Below are 14,354 nucleotides of genomic sequence, written 5' to 3' on the forward strand. Positions count from 1 at the left end.
CTGTGGGTCCAGAAGAAAGAGGAGAACTCAGATTTTGGAGAGCACCCATTTCTGCCAGAGAATTGTTGGGCTGTCACTATAGACAGACTCCAAATATATGTCTAAATGTATGTTTGCTTAGCTCTGACATTTGGCTAACATTGGGTTGATTCTCTGAGACTGGGTGTGTTTTGGATATGACTAATGGTCCTTGTTCTACCAATGGAGTGAAGATCAATGTCATGAGAGAAGTGAGGAGGAAAGGAAGCTACTGTTGCAGAACCTATGAGCCCAGGCACCAGACTAGATGCTTTATATAGATGATTTCATTTAATCTTCACAATGACCCTAGAAGAAAGGTGTTTGTATCATGTTTTTCCAGATGAGAGAAAGAAATTTGATGTCATTCCTCAGTTTCCATAATTGGTAGAACTGATTACTGAGTCCTTTAAGTTGATCTGTTGTAAGTGATAAATTTACATGATTTTTCTCTTCTCTTTTGGGGTTATCTTCCAGTTTGACTTTGAAGGATCACTTTCCCCAGTCATTGCACCCAAAAAGGCAAGGCCTTCTGAGACGGGATCTGATGATGTAAGCATTGTTTTTTCTTGCTGATACAAATTAATTTGTGGATACTTGTACCAGTCCCCCATATTTGTGGTGTTCGTGTTGATTTGTGCATATTTATAACAGCTTTTGCTTATTTTAATACTGAATGACAGTTATTTTGAAGGATAGGGCCTGTCAAGTTTTCTGATTATTTATTTACTTTTCTCTTTAATGATCATCTTAAAATTACTAAACATACATAGTGCTGTATGTTATAACTTTGAGTTTATAGATGTTTTACTGCCAATTCATTACCTTAAGTGACAGCATTTACTATGCAGTGTTTCTTTAAGTTCTCAAACATATCAGATTCCATGGGTATATTCTTGTGTTTCAACACATTCTTTTAAAATTAAGGTATAATTTGCATAAATGGAATGTTTAGATCTTAAATTTACAGTTTGATCAGTTTTGACATATAGACACTCATGTAATCCACACTGCTGTTAAGGACAAAACATTTCTGTGATTCTATACAGTTCTCTTGAGCCATTTTTAATCAAAGCATCCACTGATTTGATTTCTATCATATGTTAGTTTTGCCAACTCTAAAACTTAATATAAGTAAAATAATATAGTATGTAGTCTTTGGTGTAAAGCTTCCCTCATTCAGCATAATGCTTTTGAGATTCATCGATGTTGCAGATATCAGTAGTCTGTACCTTATTGGGACAGTAGTATGACTATACCGGGTTTTTATAGTCACTCTTCTGCGGATGTGTATTGCCATTATTTGACTATTATGAAGGAAGCTGGTGCCCACATTCAGGAACTAGTCTTTGTGGACCTGTATGTTCATTTCTCTTGGCTAAATGAATACGTAGCAGTGCACTTGTTGGGTCATTGCTGGTCTCTGATTGATTGTACCGTATTGTACTCTGACCAGCAGTACATGAGTTGGGTCGTTGCTGGTCTCTGATTGATTGTACCGTATTATACTCTGACCAGCAGTACATGAGTTGGGTTGTTGCTGGTCTCTGATTGATTGTACCGTATTATACTCTGACCAGCAGTACATGAGTTGGCCAACATTTGCTGTCAGTGTTTTTCCTTTTAACCATTTGAGTGTGTACAAAGTAGTTTCTCTAAGTAGTTTTAATTTGCTTTTCCCAAATGACTCATCACGTTAGGCACTATTTCACGTGCTTATTAGCTACTTACATATCTTTTTGTGAAGTTTCTATTCAGGTGTAAATTTGATTTTAAAAATATTTATTGATCTAAAGTTCTCTATATATTTTAGATGTGAGTTCTTTGTCATATGTGTGTTTTGGGAATATTTTCTGCCACTATGTGGCTTAACAGTATCTTTTGCTGAGAAGAGTTTTTTATTTTGGTTGTCTGACTTATAAATTTTAATTTTTATGATTGGTTTTATGTCTATTGCAAGAATTTTAAGTTAGAATAATACACTGTATTAAGCCTGACAGAAACACCAATAAATTCCAAGTTCTGAAGAAACCATGGATTATCTCAACACAATACAACTGTACACAATACAACCATAGACTGTCTCAACACAATACAATAAATCACAAGTAGAAACTATTTCAGTTCAGTCCAGTTGCTCAGTCGTATCCGGCTCTTTACCATCCCATGGACTGTAGCACGCCAGGCCTCCCTGTCCATCACCAACTCCTGGAGCTCACTCAAATTCATGTCCATTGAGTCGGTGATGCCATCCAACCGTCTCATCCTCTGTCTTCCCCTTCTCCTCCCGCCTTCAATCTTTCCCAGCATCAGGGTCTTTTCAAATGAGTCAGTTCTTTGTATCAGGTGGCCAAAGTATTGGAGTTTCAGCTTCAGCGTCAGTCCTTCCAATGAATATTCAGGACAGATTTCCTTTAAGATGGACTGGTTGGATCTCCTTCCAGTCCAAGGGACTCTCAAGAGTCTTCTTCAACACCATAGTTGAAAAGCATCAATTCTTCGGCACTCAGCTTTATTTATGGTCCAACTCTCACATCCATACATGACTACAGGAAAAACCATAGCTTTGACTAGATGGACCTTTGTTGGCAAAGTAATGTCTCTGCTTTTTAATATGCTGTCTAGGTTGGTCATAACTTCCTTCCAAGGAGTAAGCATCTCTTAATTTCATGGCTGCAGTCACCATCTGCAGTGATTTTGGAGCCCCCCAAAATAAAGTGTGTCATGATTTCCATTGTTTCCCCATCTATTTCCCATGAAGTGATGGGACCAGATGGCATGATCTTAGTTTTCTGAATGTTGAGTTTGAAGCCACCATTTTCACTGCTCTTTCACTTCATCCAGAGGCTCTTTAGTTCTTCTTCACTTCCTGCCATAAGGGTGCTGTCGTCTGCATATCTGAGGTTATTGATACTTCTCCCGGCAATCTTGATTCCAGCTTGTGCTTCCTCCAGCCCAGCGTTTCTCATGATGTACTCTGCATATAAGTTAAGTAAGCAGGGTGACAGTATACAGCCTTGACGTACTTCTTTTCCTATTTGGAACCAGTGTGTTGTTCCATGTCTGGTTCTAACTGTTGCTTCCTGACCTGCCTACAGATTTCTCGGAGGCAAGTCAGGTGGTCTGGAATTCCCATGTCTTTCAGAATTTTCCACAGTTTGTTGTGATTCACACAGCCAAAGGCTTTGGCATAGTCAATAAAGCAGAAGTAGATGTTTTTCTGGAACTCTTGCTTTTTCGATGATCCAGCGGATGTTGGCAATTTGATCTCTGGTTCCTCTGCCTTTTCTAAATCCAGCTTGAACATTTAGAAGTTCACTGTTCATGTACTGTTGAAGCCTGGCTTGGAGAATTTTGAGCATTACTTTACTAGCATGTGAGATGAGTGTAATCGTGAGATAGTTTGAACATTCTTTGGCATTGCCTTTCTTTGGGATTAGAATGAAAACTGACCTTTTCCAGTCCTGTGGCTACTGCTGACTTTTCCAAATGTGCTGGCATATTGAGTGCAACACTTTCACAGCATCATCTTTTAGGATTTGAAATAGCTCAACTGGAATTCCATCACCTCCACTAGCTTTGTTCATAGTGATGCTTCCTAAGGCCCACTTGACTTCGCATTCCAGGATGTCTGGCTCTAGGTGAGTGACCACACCATTGTGATTATCTGGGTCGTGAAGATCTGTTTTGTATAGTTCTTCTGTGTATTCTTGCCACCTCTTCTTAATATCTTCTGCTTCTGTTAGGTCCATACCATTTCTGTCCTTTATGGAGCCCATCTTTGCATGAAATGTTCCCTTGGTATCTCTAATTTTCTTGAAGAGATCTCTAGTCTTTACTGTTCTATTGTTTTCCTCTATTTCTTTGCATTGATCACTGAGGAAGGCTTTCTTATGTCTCCTTGCTATTCTTTGGAACTTTGCATTCAAATGGGTATATCTTTCCTTTTCTCCTTTGCCGGGGTCCAGCCCTGGTGGATCCAGGGAATTCAAAGCAGGGACGGATCAGGAAACGACTGCTTAATTAAACTTTAATTAAGGATATAAAGAGTAATAGAATAAGGATAGCTCAGTGAGGAAATTGAGTGGAGAAAAGAGGCTGAAATAAGGATAGCTCAGTGAGGAAATTCAGTGGAGAAAAGAGGCTGAATAATTCAGCCAGGAGGTGAGAGAAAGAACGACATGGGGAGACCAAGTTTCGGTGAACAAGGCCCGCACTTTATTTTCCAAAGTAGTTTTTATACCTTAAGTTATGCATAGAGGATAATGGGGGAAGGGGTAGAGTCATGCAGCAAGCCAAGCTTTCTTCCTGCAAACTTATCATATGCAAAAGCTTAGGTGATTTGCATCATCTTCTGGCCAGGAGGCCTGTTAACATTTTAAGACCCTTTCTTCAGAAAACTTATTTTTCTCTAAAGGTGATTGGTCAGGAGCCACCCTCCAAAAGCATTAGATAAAGTTGCATTCCTACAGAGCAAAGGTGTGGTGGGCTATAACAAGAAAAAGAATTAACTCAAGGGTCCCAGGTTACAAACATTAAAGCTACTACTTACACCAATTATATTAATCAATACACTGCCAGGGACACAGCAGGTAAGGGATATGGAAACTTAGCAGCAAACATTGGCCCAAGAAGTGAAAATCCCTTCACCAATACAATTTCTAATCAATCTTTTAACCGCTCAGAGGAATCTGTATTTAGACAGTTTAGAACATCTCATGCCTCTCACAGTTGGGAGGCTCTGAGCAATCACATGTGGCCGGAAAAACCTATTCAGGCAGGCTAGAGGACTTCCAAAGGTGTTTGTAGGTTGAAACACTGTCACACCCAGGAATTATTAACTGGAGCTGTAAGCTAACTCTTTTTTCAGAGAGAGGTAGTGGGGGACAGCCCCCCTTAAAGTCAGAGGTGTAGGCGAAAGCACAAAGCAGAAAGTAGGCAGACTCTGGTTTGGGGGGTAGATGCTCGAGAATTTCCAGGGGAACTCCTGAGGCTCGATCCTGCCTTTGCGTATGCCAAGCCTCCTTCCTCATGACCTTTGCCGCGGGCGGAGCTCGCTCCCCGCACTCCTTTGCTTTTCGCTTCTCTTCTTTTCTCAGTTACTTGTAAGGCCTCCTCAGACAACCGTTTTGCTTTTTGCATTTCTTTTCTTGGGGGTGGTCTTGATCCCTGTCTCCTGTACAGTGTCACTCTACAGACGAACATCACCAGGTGGTCAATACTGAAGTCAGATTGATTATATTCTTTGCAGCCAAAGATGGAGAAGCTCTGTACAGTCAGCAGAAACAAGACCAGGAGCTGACTGTGACTCAGATCATGAACTCCTTATTGCCAAATTCAGACTTAAATTGAAGAAAGTAGGGAAAATCACTAGACCATTCAGGTATGACCTAAATCAAATCCCTTACAATTATACAGTGGAAATGAGAAATAGATTTAAGGGACTAGATCTAATAGAGTGCCTGATGAACTATGGATGGAAGTTCATGACATTGTACAGGAGACAGGGATCAAGACCATCCCCCAAATAAAGTAGAAACTAAAATAGACTCAATAGTTGTAAAGTGTAGTATAGTTCATATATAAAATTCAGTTGCTTATCAGGCATGTTACTGGCCTCAGCATCTTGTCAACATGGAAATACATGTATATCAGCTGGATTCAAGTAGATCTCTCCTCTTACCCAAACCCAAATCAGTCTAGTGGTCCCTACACCTGCCTCTCTACACTTCTAGGCTTTCCTTTTCTTGTGGCCCATGAGACATTGCCAAAATAATCTTAAATTTTTCTCTTTCAATCTCTGCTTAAGTAGTAGAATTCTTCTACTAAAGTCTCTTCCTTAAAAGGGTATGATTCAAGTGGTTTTTAAAGGTGGCTTGTCTTAATATTTATTCCTGGCACTTGGAAATTGCTTAGCTGTTAGGTATTGGTTTCAATTTTTCAGCATTGTGGTTTTTTTTTTTTTTTTTAATAATGTTAACAATGTGAAAATGGAACTTGAGTTGTTTTAAGTGAATTTGATCTTCTTCTTTAATGGTGACATTACAATTATTTAGAAAGTTAATATCCTTTTTATTCTTCTTAGGACTGGGAATATTTACTAAATTCAGACTACCACCAGAATGTTGAGTCTCATCTCTTGAACAGATCTTTGTGTTTGAGTCCTTTGGAAGTTTCACAGATGAAAGATGAGGATTTTTCCCAGAATCTCAGTTTGGACTCTTCTACACTTCTCTTCACTCACATACCTGCAATTTTTTTTGTTCTTCACCTGGTCTATGAGGAACTCAAGTTGAACACTCTAATGGGAGAAGGGGTTCGTTCACTTGTTGAACTTCTCGTCCAGTTGGCAAGGTAAATATTGTTTATAGATTAGAAATTTCAAAAAGGTCATTAGATGACTTAATTCTTGGCCATGAATGTCAAATAGGAACCTTGCAAATAAATTTCTGAATTCTGCCTTCTCAACAAAAAGGAGCATTTTCCATAAGCCACAGAACTGTTTGAAGGGATCCATTGTGTAAGGGCCATGGGTTAGGCTGGGGTTGCAGGGTTTTGTCCTCAGATGAGTGGAAAAGGCAATAGAGTGTGTTACACAGTGAGGATAACCTGCTTGGTTTTCATTTTGACACCATGATTGTGGTGGAAAGTCTGTAATGACACCTGCTGTTTTTACAATGATGCCTTAGATTCAAATAGTGTTTAAAAGTGAAAGTTGCTCAGGCATGTCCCACTCTTTGTGACCCCATGGACCATAGAGTCTATGGAATTCTCCAGGCCAGAATACTGAAGTGGGTAACCTTTCCCTTCTCCAGAGGATCTTCCCAACCCAGGGATCAAACCCAGGTCTCCCGCATTGCAGGCGGATTCTTTACCAGCTTAGCCACAAGAGAAGCCCAAGAATACTGGACTGGGTAGCCTATCCCTTCTCCAGAGGATCTTCCCGACCTAGGAATCGAACTGGAGTCTCTTGGGTTTTAAGCAAATTCTTTACCAACTGAGCTGTCAGGGTTTAAACTAACAAAACTGTACTTTACATGTAGAAATTGTCAAAGTAGGTACTCCAATCCCTGTTCCAGTGATGAGGAAACATGCTTAAGTTTTGGGGGGGGGGGGGGAATTTTTTTTTTTAGGGTGGACCATTAAATTTTTATTGATTTATTTATTTCTGGCTATGGTGGGCCTTCGTTGATGCTTGAGCTTTTCTCTAGTTGTGGCGAGTGGAGGCTACTCTCCATTTGCTGTGCAGGCTTCTCGTTTTGGGGGCTTCTCTTATTGTGGGGCCTGGGCTCTAGGTGTGTGGGCTTCAGTAGCTGAGGCCCCTGGGCTCTGGAGCGCAGGCTCAGTAGTTGTGGTGCACAGGCTTATTTGCTCTGCAGCATGTGGGATTTTCCTGCACCAGGGATGGAACCCGTGTCTCCTGCACTGGCAGGCAGGCTCTTTACCACTGAGCCACCAGGGAAGCCGCTCAAGTTCGTTTTTAAGAACAGGTGCCATTTACTAGATGTTGGTTCTCTTTGCTGGTCCTTGGGTGTCCCAGTCTTGTCTTCCCTGTATCTTTCAGGCTCTTGTAGTGGATCCACAGTAAGACTGTTCTGATGGTATTTTTTTTTTCTTTTTTTTTTAAATTTAATTTTATTTTTTAACTTTACAATATTGTATTGGTTTTGGCATATATCAAAATGAATCAGCCACAGGTATACAAGTGTTCCCCACCCTGAACCCTCCTCCCTCCTCTCTCCGCATACCATCCCTCTGGGTCGTCCTAGTGCACCAGCCCCAAGCATCCAGTATCGTGCATCGAACCTGGACTGGCGCCTCGTTTCATATATGATATTATACATATTTCAGTGCCATTCTCCCAAATCATCCCACCCTCTCCCTCTCCCACAGAGTCCAAAAGACTGTTCTATACATCAGTGTCTCTTTTGCTGTCTTGTATACAGGGTTATTGTTACCATCTTTCTAAATTCCATATATATGCGTTAGTATACTGTATTGGTGTTTTTCTTTCTGGCTTACTTCACTTTGTATAATAGGCTCCAGTTTCATGCACCTCATTAGAACTGATTCAAATGTATTCTTTTTAATGGCTGAGTAATATTCCATTGTGTATATGTACCACAGTTTTTTTATCCATTCATCTGCTGATGGACATCTAGGTTGCTTCCATGTCCTGGCTGTTATAAACAGTGCTGCGATGAACATTGGGGTACATGTGTCTCTTTCCCTTCTGGTTTCCTCAGTGTGTATGCCCAGCAGTGGGATTGCTGGATCATAAGGCAGTTCTGTTTCCAGTTTTTTAAGGAATCTCCACACTCTTCTCCATAGTGGCTGTACTAGTTTGCATTCCCACCAACAGTGTAAGAGGGTTCCCTTTTCTCCACACCCTCTCCAGCATTTATTGCTTGTAGACTTTTGGATCGCAGCCATTCTGACTGGTGTGAAATGGTACCTCATTGTGGTTTTGATTTGCATTTCTCTGATAATGAGTGATGTTGAGCATCTTTTCATGTGTTTGTTAGCCATCTGATGGTATTTTTAACAGTCTTTTCTAGCACCTTGTGTTTGGCACTGAACTCAAAATGTTTATACTTAGGTCTTGTTTGAGCCTTTGTGACCCTTGGTGATAAAGTTAAGTTTGAATTAAAATGCCAACCTCTGAGTTAAGGTTGTAGTATATTTTCTGATTTATGCTGCCTTCCTTGAGATACTGAAATTCTTTTCTGAGACACGGCAGTTTTAATTGATGGTTAGTTTCTCTTAATGACAAAGCATTACTTTGAGGAAGATACTTTTGTAATGAAATGATTTTCAAACCCTAATCATGGCTCTTCGAAATAGGTAAAATTGGTATAATGTTTTACACTTTATAAGGTATTTCTCATACATATTATTTAATCTTAAAAGCTTGAGGGTGAGTTGACTGGTGTTTCACCATTTTCTAGAAGAAAAATTACTGAGATTCAGAAAGTTGACTTCCTGAAGATCACACATCTAATAAATTAACAGAGGAGAAATTGGACCACAGATTTCACAGCAATTTTACCCTCAAAATTTATCTAGCAGAAGGAGTTTTGGTTGCATTTGTCATACTGGGCACTTTAAAGTCCAGAAATAAAATACAGAGACTCTAGATGTGGTTGTCTTCTTTCTCCAAAGAAATGTTTTAAATTAAAAAGGTCAACTGAGGAGTCTTGTTAACTGTTTGGGAGGAGAATGCCATAATACCTTGCTTGTTAATTCCTTTTATATGTTCCATTGTTTTAGAGACTTAAAATTGGAGCCTTACATAGATCATTACTATAGAGACTACCCAACACTTGTCAGAACTACTGGACAAGTGTGCGCAATTGACCAAGGTAAGTGTTTTGCTGTTAAAGATTTTTCTCAACAGTGTACTGACCTTTGCTTGTGTTTTTCTTGGTAAATAGCAGAGGATATATTTCTTACTGTTAACCTCTAAATCAGGGATAGTGTCTTTCCACCAGGCAGGGCAGATTTTAGTTTGTAGTGTTTGATCTCTGACTTGCAGTAAGCCATAGCTTCTTCAGTGTGGGGGGTTGGGGGGTGGATTTTACTCATCCCCAAGGTTCTGCCTTGCAAAAGCTTAGAGCTTCCAGTGCCAAGGATGCTTTGCTATCCTGTGTGGTCCAGTTAGTAACCACCCACTGTGTGTTATTTTAGTTAATTAAACTAAAAATTCATTTCCTCAGTTGCCCTGGCTACATTGCAAGTGCTCAGCGGTCATGTGGGGCTGGTGTTTGCTGTATTGAACAGTATAGACACAGAACAGTTTCATAGCCATTGTATTGTCTTGGACCCTGAGTTAAACGGACTCTAGATTGGGGCCCAGTTGTTAAAACAGAGCAGAATCCTGGGTGTCTTGTCTTTTCTCATCATTAGAGTTAGGGCAGAAAATTTTGGTGACATTCTTTATATGCCTTGAACATAAGAATTTGCTAAATTTCCATCCAGGATCAGATAAAATATTAGTTAAATTCCACATGTGTGATCAGATACTTACTGTGGCAGAAAACATGAAGCATTTTGGAGAATATGGAAAAAATGTTACTCTGATTGTTTTCAAATGACAGGCATTGTTGATAATCTTTCCTCTGAATTAAAACAGTATTGTTTTAGTGTATTCTTGCATCTTTTTCTGAAGGTCAAACGGGATCTATGCAGTACCCGCCATTTTTCACTCCTGAGCCACCTAGTGTTTATCAGTGGGTGAGCTCCTGTCTGAAGGGGGAAGGAGTGCCCCCCTATCCTTACCTCCCCGGAATATGTGAACGTGGCAGACTTGTAGTCTTGGTATGTATTCAATGTGTTGCCAAACTTGTTTGTTTTTTGCTTTTTAACTTTCAGTGTAATGTGAAAAACTATCATATAGAAAAATTACCTTTCCCCCCCATTTTGTGTATTGCTCTGTGGATTTCAATAAATGTTGAGTTCATGTAATCCCTCCCATAATTAGAATTCAGAATGGTTCTATCAACCCCCTCAGAAAATTCCCTCCTGCTTTTGAGATTCATTCAAGTATTGCTGTAGCAACAATTCATTGCACTTAATTGCTGAGTGTTGGCTATACGTTGTGTGGATATATATATCACATTGGTTTATCCATTCATCCACTGAAGATACTTGAGTTGACTCCAGTTTTTAAGCAGTTATGAATACAGCTGCTGTAGACATTCAAATCTAGGTTTTTGTGTGAACAAAAGTTTTCATTTCTCTAGGGTAGGTACCCAGAGGTGGGATTGATGGCCATATAGCAAGTATATATAAGATTAATATATTTAAGAAACTGTAAGCTGTTTTTCAGAGTCTCTGTTATTGTCACTGTTGTTCAGTTGCCAAGTTGTATCCAACTATTTGCGACCCCATGGACTGCAGCAGGCCAGGCTCCTCTGTCTTTCAGTGTCTCCCAGAGTTTGCTCAAATTCATGTCCATTGAGTCAGCGATGCAATCTAACCATCTTATCCTCTGCCACCCTCTTCTTTTGCCTTCTTCCCAGCATCAGAGTCTTTTCCAATGAATTGGCTGTTTGCATCAGGTGGCCAAAGTATGGGAACTTCAGCTTCAGCATCAGTCCTTCCAGTGAATATTTAGGGTTGATTTTCTTTAGGATTGACTGGTTGGACCTTCTTGCAGTTCAAGGCACTCTCAAAAGTCTTCTTCAACACCACATTTCAAAAGCATCATTCTTTGGTGCTCAGCCTTCATTATCGTCAGACTTTCACAGCTGTACATTACTAATGGGAAAACCATAGCTTTGACTATACGACCTTTGTTGGCAAAGTAATGTGTCTGCTTTTTAATACACTGTCTAGGTTTGTCATAGCTTTTCTTCCAAGAAGGAAGCATTCATTAATTTCATGTATCTGTATTTCCACCATCAGTGAGTGAGCGTTCCAGTTTCCCTGCACGCATTCTGGTCAGTGTTTGGTATTGTCGTGATTTGTAAATTTTCTCATTATAGATGTGCAGTGATAACTCACTGTGGTTTAAATTTGCATTTTCTTAATGGCTAGTGATATTTTGAATGTGCCTGCGTAGGGGGTTTTGTCAGATACGTGGGTTTGAAGCGTTTTCTCCTGTGGTTCGTCATGTCCTGTTGTTCTCGTAGCGCTTCCTTTGTGGAGCACAAATGTTTAATGTTTATCCAGCCAGTTTATCCACTTTTTTCTGTATGGATAGTGCATTTGGTGTCATGTCTATGAACTCATTAACCAAGTCAGAAATATTTTCTTCTGTTTTTGTCCAGAAATTTTACAGTTTTATATTTAGATCCATGATCCATTTTGTTAATTTTTTCTAAATCAGATGTGAGGTTTATGTTGAAATTTTTATTCCATTTGAATGATCAGTTTTTTTTTAGCATCAATTGTTGGGAACACTGTTCTTTCTCTTTTGCACTTTTTCAGAAATAAGTTGACGTATTTGTAGGTCTGTCTCTGGACTTTTTATTCTAGTCCATTGGCCTGTGTTGTGGTCCACAGACTCTTGATTACTGTAGCTTTATAGTCAGTCTTAAAATTGGTCAGTGTGACTCTTCCTTCCATTACTTTTCTTTTTAAAAATTATTCTAGCTATTTTAGTTCCTTTGCCTTTTCCTTTAAATTTTATAATTGGCTTGTCCATAGCTACAAAAAATCCTACTTGAATTTTTTTTAATGAAATAATTTTTATTAAAAAAAATTAACCCAACGTTATTAATACATAGTTAATCCAAGATCAGAGCTGATTCAGATAGAACCAAAGGGTGCCGATAAAGGTAAGCTCCTTCACAATAACGTCCCTTGGTTCCCTTATACTGGAGTAGCCTGCCGAGAGGTCTTCTGTGGACCTTTCTTGAGATGGGGCTTTCCCAGGCTTATAGGAGAACCAGATCTTTTGTCTCCTGTCTCAGATATCACTGGACTAGGTAAATGTCTTTGCTCCCCACCTGCTCCTCCTGTACTCTACGTTCTGCTTCCTTCATGTTGAGAAAGTCTTCAGTACCCGCCACGGCTCTGAAATAGACATGCAGAATGGTGATTCTGCTTTTTTTAAAAAAAACAATGATAAAATATATATAACATAATATTATTTTAATTGTTTTTAAGTGTACGATTCAGTGGCAGTCAGTCCATTCACAGTGTATTAAGGGCAGCTCAATACTTTTTCATTCCTTGCTGCTTATGTGGAAACATTTAGGTGAATTCACCAGATACTTTGGTTCTGTACAACTCCGTTAAAATGGGGTAGACTCAGTGTTATAGCTACCCAAGAGGGAGCCAGAGATATATGACTAAGCCAAAGGTGTTCCGTGTCCAGCTTACACTAGTCAACTTACAAATATTCGTGTTATATCATATCTTTCTTAGATGCGATGTCAGCGACTTTCAGGAGCCTATCATTCGTAGTGTCTCTACTGGTTTAGAGTTAGGACGTGAAGACCCTCCAATTGTGCTGAGATTTTGATACCATCGTACTGCCACTTTCTTTCCAAAAAAAGGCTGTAGGTGCAGATCTTAGTGGTAATAGCAAACACTCAAAGAACTCTGAAGGCTGAAGTGGAGAAGGGCCTGGAGGAGTAGAGAGTTAGGGTTTACCTCACTCTAAGTTGGGACGCTAGTTGTAAAGAGCCCCCCTGCCAGTGCAGGAGACCTGAGAGACCTGGGTTCAATCCCTAGGTCGGGAAGATCCCCTGGAGGAGGAAATGGCAACCCACTCCAGTGTTCTTGCTTGGAGAATCCCATGGACAGAGGAGCCTGGTGGGGTACAGTCCCTAGGGTCGCAAAGAGTCAGACGTGACTGAAAGGACTCAGCATCCACTCAACACAAATGACCCAAATGTCAATCCGTTTGTAAGTAGATAGGCAGAGATTGGTACATATTTCTAATGGAACACCCCTCAGCAGTGAAAAGAAAGAAACTGCTGATACACGCAGTAATGTGGATGAATCTCACAGAACTGAGTTAATGAAGTAGGACACAGAAGGCAACATGTTCTGTGACTCCATTTGCATGATATTGAAGAAGCAAAATACAGGAAGAGAAAAAAGATGCGTTATTTATTCCCAGTGATTCCCAAGGGCACTTTCTGGTGTGATGCAAGCATTCTGCGTCCTGACTGTGGTTATATGATTGTATAACGTTTGTCAAAACACAGAGCTCTGTATCTAAAATGGGCTAATTTTCCTGTCTGTGCTTATGCCTCAAGAGTTTAAAAAATAATGTTAAGTTTCTCCTTATGCAGAGTATTGCACTCTACATACTTGGTGACGAAAGCTCTCTTTCTGATGAATCTTCACAGTATTTATCCAGAATAAGTATAGGTAAGTCGGTCTAACATTAGGCTTCCCCAAACAAATTTTTATAGATGTCGGTATCAGAGTTGAAATAAAAAAATTAAAACTTTTCTAAGTGTACTTCAGGTGCCGTGTCTTGCTTCATTTTAGAGGTGACAAAATGGCACAGTTATAGTCTTGAGTCCACAATTCACTTTCAGAGACCAAGATTACTTAAAATCTGACAAACTACATTTTCAATATGTCTAAAAAGGGCTGTTTTAGCCCCAGGGAAATGATTATACTTTCCAACCTGCCAGAGTACTGCTTATTTTATTGTTTTTTAGGAGTTCTTTATCTGTAATTTTTCTTTCCAAATGTCTTCTATATGTTGCCTGCTTGCTTTATCAGGATAACTATCAAAATAAAGTTTTGTTCTGTTTTAGCCCCCCCGAAGCCACAAGCAGAACAAGAGGAGAGCAGGTGACTTTTACTCAGTTTGTACTTTTACACTGCCTGTTTCACGACTTCATGTCTAACAGCCTCCTGTTTGCTCT

The 14,354-nt window shown here is 39.7% G+C and overlaps 1 protein-coding gene across 6 annotated transcripts in view; it reads left to right on the plus strand.

Annotated features, from left to right (window-relative positions):
* ANAPC1 (anaphase promoting complex subunit 1) overlaps positions 1 to 14,354 on the plus strand; it is a 108,726-nt gene that overhangs the window by 40,718 nt on the left and 53,654 nt on the right. For all 6 annotated transcript variants that reach the window (XR_011569176.1, XR_011569175.1, XM_019969609.2 and 3 more), the window contains 6 exons: positions 496 to 570; positions 6,104 to 6,372; positions 9,289 to 9,380; positions 10,187 to 10,335; positions 13,767 to 13,845; positions 14,244 to 14,280. Coding sequence is in view for 4 of the 6 variants with exons in the window: in XM_019969609.2 (XP_019825168.2) it covers positions 496 to 570; positions 6,104 to 6,372; positions 9,289 to 9,380; positions 10,187 to 10,335; positions 13,767 to 13,845; positions 14,244 to 14,280 (701 nt within the window). In the remaining 2 variants the exon portion in view is untranslated. The remainder of the gene's footprint in view (positions 1 to 495; positions 571 to 6,103; positions 6,373 to 9,288; positions 9,381 to 10,186; positions 10,336 to 13,766; positions 13,846 to 14,243; positions 14,281 to 14,354) is intronic.

This window comes from Bos indicus, chromosome 11 (assembly GCF_029378745.1).
Source record: "Bos indicus isolate NIAB-ARS_2022 breed Sahiwal x Tharparkar chromosome 11, NIAB-ARS_B.indTharparkar_mat_pri_1.0, whole genome shotgun sequence".
NCBI lineage: Eukaryota > Metazoa > Chordata > Mammalia > Artiodactyla > Bovidae > Bos > Bos indicus.